At 40.7% G+C, this 8,800-nt stretch overlaps 1 protein-coding gene across 8 annotated transcripts in view; it reads right to left on the bottom strand.

Moving 5' to 3' along the window:
* ATE1 (arginyltransferase 1) overlaps positions 1–8,800 on the bottom strand; it is a 145,757-nt gene that overhangs the window by 136,524 nt on the left and 433 nt on the right. For 4 of the 8 annotated variants that reach the window (XM_077779530.1, XM_077779533.1, XM_077779534.1 and 1 more), the window contains exons 2-3: positions 6,587–6,650; positions 3,656–3,718 (exon numbers count right to left, since the gene is read on the bottom strand). In XM_077779530.1, coding sequence (XP_077635656.1) covers positions 3,656–3,718; positions 6,587–6,650 — 127 coding nt within the window. Of the gene's footprint in view, positions 1–3,655; positions 3,719–6,586; positions 6,651–8,500; positions 8,655–8,700; position 8,800 lie in introns of those variants that run through there. The other 4 variants (XM_077779535.1, XM_077779536.1, XM_077779537.1 and 1 more) reach the window with 2 other exon arrangements.

Below are 8,800 nucleotides of genomic sequence, written 5' to 3'. Positions count from 1 at the left end.
GATGAAAAAAAAAAAAAGAAGGAAAAAAAAAAAAAAAAAAAAAAAAAAAAAGAGTCCCTCCTACATGAGGATACAGGCACAATGGAAAGCAACGGAACTGGACTAGAAAAAGGAAGCCTAAAGGTAAGTCTACATCCTGAATGTTGAGACTTTCAAACCATTTCTCCAACCTAGCCACAAAAACTGGCACTTTCTCTCCAGAATGTGATCAGACCCCAAGATACTGTCCTCAGGCATCTCCACTGGAAAGGGAGAATCACCAGATACTTGGGGGGAAGCTCTACAAAGCTAAGTTGCCAAAAACACTGGAGAATACAGAGTACAGAGGAACGAGAGAGCCTAAAAAAATACAAATAAAAATATCCTCAGAACACTTTTATTTCTCTTTGGCTACTACAGTCACACAAGATACAGTCACACAAGAATGAGAGGTTACCAAAAAAAAAAAAAGAGTCCAAAAAGAACTCTACCAGAAGAAAAAGTGTAACAGAATAAAAAAATTAAACAAAATTTTGAAAGTTGAGGAAATCTCCCAAAAGATACAGCAAAGTGATGGAAAAATGAAGAGAAAAATAGAGGATCACCCTAATTTTTAATTAATTTTTAAGTTCAATAACTGAATAAAAACATTATAAGCAGTTATAATGGAATCGAAGAAAAAAACTGGAGGGAAGAAGACCAACAAAATAAAAAAAGATTTCCGTGAAGGATAATGGTGGGAGGAGGTCCCAGGTAAGAAGGACCACGTAAGTCCATATGCAATGGATGCAAAGACACCACCGAACAGAAAACTGGGGACAAAAAAAACTTCCCCAAAGAAAGAACAATCTGCACAAAGGAACAGGGATCAGAATACTACCTGACTTAATACCAGGAAGGCAATGGAGCAAAGCCTTCAAATTCTAAAGCGAAAGTATTTCCAATCTACACTTCTATATCTCAGCCAAACGAGAAGTTTGAGTAAAGAATTAAATCCTTTTCGGAGCGCCTGGGTGGCTCAGTCGGTTAAGCGTCCGACTTTGGCTCAGGTCATGATCTCAAGGTTTGTGGGTTCAAGCCCTGCATCAGGCTCTGTGCTGACAGCCTGGAGCCTGCTTCAGAGTCTGTGTCTCCCTCTCTCTCCACCCCTCCCCTGCTTGCTCGCACTCAATCGCTCTCTCTCTCAAAAATAAATAATAAAAACATTTTCAATGTACTAAAGTCTAAAAAGAACTTCTCAGGCACTCTTACTCAGAAAACTATTAAATGCGCTTCATGAAAATGAGGAAAAACTCCAAGAAAGAGAGGTCAGAGAGACAGGAGACACGGATCTAACAAGAAATCCAAAGAAAATCCCCAGATGGCAGTAAAGAGCGATCTCAGAGTGACAGCGACGCAGGAGCCAGAAGACAATCTGCCCAGATGAGAGTAGATCAGAAGAGGACACAGAGGTACTCTACTCATCCGGAAGACGAAAGCGACAGAGTACCGGAAGTTATCTCAAAGTACCAAGACAAAATGTACACTACTGTGGAAGCATTTCTAATTGGTGACGGGTACATAGGAGACAATTATCAATTCCGTGAAAGGCACAAACTTGTGCAGGAAAGAAAGATCAGAGTACTCTACACGACTCAACTGTAAGGCATATTTATAGGTCACAATGAAGAGATTACACCTATTTAACATTACAATACTTCTAAGCTGGGAAGTTGACAATGAGGAAAAAATGGAGCTTGAATGTGACAAGGAAACAGGGATGAAATAAAGTTAAGTCCTTATCTTTTAGAGAGAGAAACCCAGAAATAGTAAGAAAAAATAAAGTTGAATCCATATCTTTCAAAGAGAGAAATACAGAGACAATGAGAAAACCCCAAAGATAATGATATATAATTATATGAGCATCTCACTTAAAGGTAGGAAAAAGGAAAAACAAAAGAATCCATTAAAAAAAACTGAGTGTCCTGGACTGGGAAACTGGGAAAGAGGAAACAAGAAGGTTCAGGGGACTGCAATTTTGCCCAATACATTTTATGGAATGTTTGATTTTTTTTAAATTATTAGCATAGAATTCTACATAAAAATAAAAACCAAAAAAAAAAAATCATAGTCAAGGAAGCTCATCCCCAGTTAAACTCACACACCAGGCAGCCCCTGAAATCTAACAGGAAGCTAGGTTGTAGCTTATAACCACCTTGCCTTTACATTAGGTCTCATTATTACTGTAATAAAGTAAAAAAAACAAAAACAAAAAAACCCCAGCAGAGTAAGCATGCAAAATGACTCCACAGCATCAATACATATAATAAAGTTGTACAGAAGATAACTCAGGAAATGTTTGATTTCATGCAAAAAAATCACATTTTATAATTACTCTGTCTTGCAATGTTAGTTGAATCCCTTTTCATAAAAGCAATATACCTGGAACAGTGCTTTGCCTTGAGAGGCACCCAATAAATTATAGAAGCTTTGTCTTTTTTCTTTAACCCACTGGAATTGATGTTTTCTGATTAGACTCTCTGGGTTCAAGCCGATCAGCTCCAAACTTACTTAAACTGAATCCTGGCCATAATTCAATAATAAACTGCTATTTGTAGGAAAATGACTTCTGCCTTTGATGTCACTGCTTCATAACCACTAAAACTGAAAGAGGGTAGCACAATTCTGTCATTTTATTCCTTGTATGAGAAGTGAGGTGGTGTCAGCAAATCAGATGGCCATCTCTTTATTGTCCAAGTCCTAGGACCAGTTAGACAGAATGGATTCTCAACCAAGAATCAGTGGAACTTTGGGAGTCTATGGTCATCCTAAAATTCATCGGCAAAACGTGACATATTCTTGCCTAGAGGCTCCTCTCTCTCTTTTGTTTTGTTGCAGAGAGGGTCTACAACTTTTCATCAGATTGTCAAAACAGTCTTCAACCCCCAAAACAAATTAAGAGACGGGAGAGAGGTGTGAAGACCAGCCAAAACACGATGGATACAACCGTGTTTGCTTTTTTACCTAGAGAATGCATTTACAGTGAAACTGTACTCAAGTGCTTAACAATGGTAACATCTTTCCCTATTTTCTACCAGAAGAGGAAGGCAAGGAAGACAACAAGAGAGAAGAGGAGGAGGACCTTTACAATCTGAGAAGGTTAAATCCTTCCACGTTAGGCTGGGGTTTGCTGGTTAAGCAATCACTTTGTAGGAAAATAGGCTTCTTAGCTGAAGTTTTGCAGTGAAGAAAAATGGACTCCGAATCCATGTGGCAGATTAAGTGTCAGCCCCACCCCTCTCTACAGATCCTATCGTACCACGGGAATGTGAGCACTGTGTCTGGTTAACACACTAGAATGTGGAAAGTCCTAAGCTAAATTCTATAAAAATTTTGATGTCTAAAAGAAATTTGAATACTTTCTGATATTTTCATAATATGTTAGAATATCACTGACTGGAATACTAAGTAGTATGCTTTTTTATATCATACTTACACCCAAACCATTACAGAGTATTATAAATAGCTATGAATGACATATAAATGTAGCATCACTATGTAAACAAGATACAATTTGCTTGCTTTTCTTTATAAAGGAGGTCTACCTAGAACAAAAGTTACCAGGTTAAAAAAAGCAACATGCCACTAAGAAATTAGACGACATCTTCACATTACAGAGACAGACCCTCTTTCTTACCTTATCGTGTACTGAGGACAACAGGTTTGATTCATGACAGGCTTGTACACGTATTTTCCGCTTCTAAAATTGAAAAATGTTTTGTTAATATCTCATATGTTTCTCACAGGTGCCAAAGTAGACTAGTACATGGACACAAAATTAATTACGGGAAAAATCTAATCGATGACGTAAAGACATTTAGATTTAGCTATTCCTCATAACCCAAGCAATCTTGCAACACGGGCACAGCAAGCACAGAACCCAGCATTTTCTTTCCTAAACCCTGACATACTTTACCCCAGGCCTCTTCACCTCCGCTCCCCTCGGAGCATCACCTGCAATTCCAGGCCTCAGCCCACCACCCATCCTCAATGCCATGAAAGCAAGAAGAGAAAACTGCCTGGCATGCGGGGAGGCTGATGTGTGCCACAGCCTACGCTATCCACACTCGAGGGCTCCATGTGCACGAGCACAACGAAGCCCAAAATTAACCTGATCCTTCCAGTGCTTTCTGGATCTCGGTTAATGGCAGAACCATGACATTACAGAATGAACTGTCCCCTCAAAATTCACATTTCGAAGCCCGAGCCCCCACTACCTCAGAATGGGACTACCTTTGGAGAGGAGGCCTTTAAGTAGGGGATTAAGTTAAAATGACAGTTAACATGGGCCCTAACCCAATCTGCATGGTGTGCGTATAAGAAAAAGGAAGCGGGCGTACAAAGAGATACCAGGCACAAGAACGATACATGCAGAGGGAAAGGACCCCATGAGGCCACAGCAAGAAGATAACAATGTACAAGCCAAGGAAGGGCCTTGAGAAAAAAAAATACAGCTGAAAACACCTGGATTTTGGAAATTTCAACCTCCAGTACTGTGAGAATATAGAAACAAGACACCCAGTCGGTGGCATTTAGTTATGGCCATCCAGGCAAACATACACGAGTTTAGTTCCCGAGCCAAACCTGGGAGTCATCTCAGACTCCTCCCTTTAAGGCACTTCTATATCCCATCAGTAAGCTTTCTACTTCTGAAATGTACCTTACATCCATCTGCTTTCATCTGTCTTCTAACCTACAGCCACTGATGACGACGGCATCGCCATGAGATGACTATTTCATATCTGGACCCTGCAGTGATCTTTGGAACGGGTCTTCCTGCCTTCAGAATCACCCCCCTCTCCCGCCCCAAACACAGCTCTACTATCTGAATGGTCCTTTCCAAAGCACAAATTCCATCACACTTCTGACATAAAGGCTTTCAAAGGCTCCCCCTCCACCTTTAAAAAAAAAAAAAAAGCTCCTCATCTTGGCATACAAAATCCTTCAACATCTGACCTTCTGATCATCCTTTTGGGTCTCATGGTTAAGTTTAAGGAAAGCCATGAAGTTTCATTTGTCGTGCTCAATCTCATGTCTTTCAGGAAGTATTGGCACAAGGCACTTAAACACTGCTTACATTTACATAAAGAACTTTATCTACTCTAAAATTATCAATATAAAAATAATTACCAAAAAAATCTTAACCATCAAAGGCAATGTGTAAACCTTCAGGGAATCCTGGTTCAAATAAACCAACTATTAAAAAAGGACAATTTTGGGGCGCCTGGGTGGCTCTGTCGGTTAAGCATCCAACTTCGGCTCAGGTCATGATCTCATGGTTCGTGGGTTTGAGCCCTGTGTCGGGCTCTGTGCTAACAGCTAGCTCAGAGCCTGGAGCCTGTCTTTGGATTCTGTATCTCCCTCTCTCTCTCTGACCCTCCACTGCTCACGCGGTCTCTATCTCTCTCTCAGAAATAAATAAAACAGTAAAAAAAAAAAAAAAAAAAAAAAAAAAAAAAAAAAAAAGGACAATTTTGAGACTAGCAAAAATCTCATCAAAACTAAGTAACAGATGACATCAAAGATTTATTTTGTAAAGTATAATGGTATTGTAGAGACGTTAAAAAGGAAACAAGAATACTCTCTTAGAAACATCTATTAAAAAAAAAAAAAAGAAACATGTATCTATTACAGGTGTATTGACAGAACACCTAAAATTGTTTTAAATTATTTTGTGGGGGAGGGGGGGAGCATCTTCAAGCTGCTCTAATCATACGCCACAGATGGAGTTGCTTATAAACAACACAATGTATTCCTCATAGGTTCTGGAGGCTGGGAATTCCAAGATCAAGGTGCTGGCATATTTAGTGTCTGATGAAGACAAAGTTCCTGATTCATATTTCTGTTGTAACCTCACGTGGCAGAAGGGGCAAGGGAACTCTCTGGGGTCTCTTTTACAAGGATACAAATCTTATTCATGAGAGCTTCACCCTCTGACCTAATCACCTCCCCAAGGCCCACTTCCCAATACTGTCATTGAGGGTTAGGACTGAAAATACGTACCTAGGGGTTGTGGGGGATGACACACAAACCTTCACACCCTTGCAGGAAGCAAGGAGAATTGATGAAACAAGATGGGCAAAATGTTAACAGCTGTCGAAGCCTGCTGTCACCTATGTGAGGTTCATTATAAAGCAGTCTCTACACTTATGTAGGCTTGAAGTTCTCCTAATGAACATCTTTCTTTAATATTTATGGAGGGGGGAGAGAGAGAGGGAAAATGAGAGAGGGCACGTGCACAAGGGGGAGGGGCAGAGAGAGAGAGAGAATTCCAAGGAGGATCCTCACTGACAGTGCAAAGCCTGACACAGGGCTCAATCCCACAACCATACGATCATGACCAGAGCCTAAATCAAGAGTCTGATGCTTAACAGACTGAACCACCCAGGCGCCCCTCCTAATAAACACCTTTAAAAGGACAGAGAATGGAATCACTACATAATATAATGTAAAAGTGTCTTAAACCTTTTTCCAACAACAGGAAAACATTTCAAAGGCAAATAACATTTTGCCGCGATAAGAAGAGCCTGAGCAGTAAGAGAAGCATTTTTGTATTAAGGAGCTTTACCTTCGCCATCCTCGGTCTATGAGATCCTGATAATCCTGTACTGTCATGGAATGTGCCCACATGCCTGAAAAAATAAGTGCAATGTCCCAAGTTAATTACAGCAGGTTGAATTTTTTTTTTTTTGACACTCAAAGCATTTTCTAAATGTGAAGACTGAAGAAAAAAAAAAAAAAAAAATTAGCTCCCACTGGAGAAATTAAAGTTTGCACATACTTCCTACTTGTGTGACATGATACACAACACCAATGAAAAAGATATTTACCTTAATCTTAAAAATCAAACACATCAAAGTGGTTATATTTAATTCAGAATTACTCACTAGTCTCTTGGACATTGTAAATTTAAGGTCCTCAAGGACACATTTCACCTTTAACCATAATATCCCCAATAATTTAATAAGCTGGTCTCCTCAGAAAAACTGGAAAGCAAATGTTTTCTTATGCATTTAATTCTGATTTTTATGATTTTAGCATAGCCTTGGATATCGAAAATAGAACAAAAGTACAGCAATATTCCTTTTAAGTATAAAAACTGAAAGCAATTCAAAATGCCCAGGAGTAGTCATTACAGAGATTAGGATGTTATCAATTATGATGAAATAACTAATTACGCAACCATGAAAAAAAACATGAAGACGATGAGAAAACATTAAAAGGTATATCTGAATTAATGTTAATAGGAAAATACATTTTCCTCTTGTAAACAGCAAACTGTATCAGAAGTATGTAAAGACAGAGGTAGGCTTGATAGCACAGGCTGTATTCGGAAACAGAAAAGTCCAGAAGCCTTGCAGGTGCTCATTAACGCTGAATTACTTTACGAGCCTCCATTTCATCATCTGTAGAACAGGAAAAATAAAACCTACTTACTGAATAGGTGCTGTGCCCTGTAGTAAAGATTATCGTCAGAACTAAAATAAATATGATGGAAATTTACAGTTGTCTCTTTAGGTGAAAAGGTTGAAAACCGATTTCTTCCACAGAACTTTAAACAAAGGACATCTGTATTAATTAATTTCCTCTTACTAAATTTAACGGGAAAATAATTAAGGATCTCGGACTATATTAATTTTAAACACACAATATAAAGTGCTTATTACACACATACTATAGTCACAATACCGATTTCTGAAAAAGGGGAGCCGGTCATCTCTGGTACCCTAAGGCAATCACTGCCACCATTTGCTGTGTTTCCCCTGGGTTTTTATCCTCCAAAGATCTGCCACTTGTGTTATTTGCATCCTGTTTTCCTCCGTTTAACCCTACACACTCAACATTTTTTTGCTTAGCTCCTCTTCATAACCATCACTCCTAATGAGTGCATTATATTACATTCTATTCCCTCTTACCCACAAGCATCTAATAAACAATTTTAACTAATGGGTAAATGGACACACCATAATCGTCTAAATCATTCCCCTGCTGTAGGACATTTACATATTTTTTAACTGCCTAAATTTATATCTTCATGGTTATCCCATTTTCCACAATGCTGGACAATTCCTTAAAATACAAGAGTCTATATCTGCCACTGCATGACACAGCAGGTAATATAAACACGATGCTTCGTTTACAAACANGGTCATTCTGGGGGCGGGCGGGGAACGAGAAGGCATATAAATCAGGTAAAATGTTCCAACACATTAATAACAACCAGGCTCCCCTGCCAGCAGCGTCTACGGCGCGTCGCCAGCGTCTCGTATACTCTTCGAGAGACACTGTACCCCGATGCCCACGCCCACGTATGCACACGCGCCTCTCGGTACACGAACAGCCCACCGGACACGCCGCATTCTGCGCTTGAAACGGGGGACGACCCCACATCAGCATCAGCGCTCGGAGGCCCGCCCGGCGGAACTGACCACTGCGGGGCTGCCCGGCCCGGCCCGCTGTCACATACTGAACCGGGTCCTACCGATGGAGGGCGGACCCCTGTTTCCACACTTCGGGCCACCGCGAGACCGTCGTTACCCCGCACTTCCGACCACCTGTGTGATGAATAAGCCCCTAGACGCTTCCCTGACGAGTCAAGAGCCCAGGTCCGTTTTTAATTGTGACGGCTACGGCCCTCCCCGNGAGCCCCCGACCCCCTTCCCCGCCCGCCGGCCCGCTCACCATTGGAGCGACTGCCCGACTCATTCTTGCAGTAGCCGCAGCGGTAGGAGTCTTCGCCGTCGAAATACTCCACGATGCTGGGCGAAAGAGCTGCCCAGGN

Source organism: Crocuta crocuta, unplaced genomic scaffold (assembly GCF_008692635.1).
Source record: "Crocuta crocuta isolate KB4526 unplaced genomic scaffold, BGI_CrCroc_1.0 scaffold138, whole genome shotgun sequence".
Classification (NCBI taxonomy): domain Eukaryota; kingdom Metazoa; phylum Chordata; class Mammalia; order Carnivora; family Hyaenidae; genus Crocuta; species Crocuta crocuta.
Note: the sequence above shows the minus strand (reverse complement) of the source record. Positions and strands in the feature narration are given on the sequence as shown.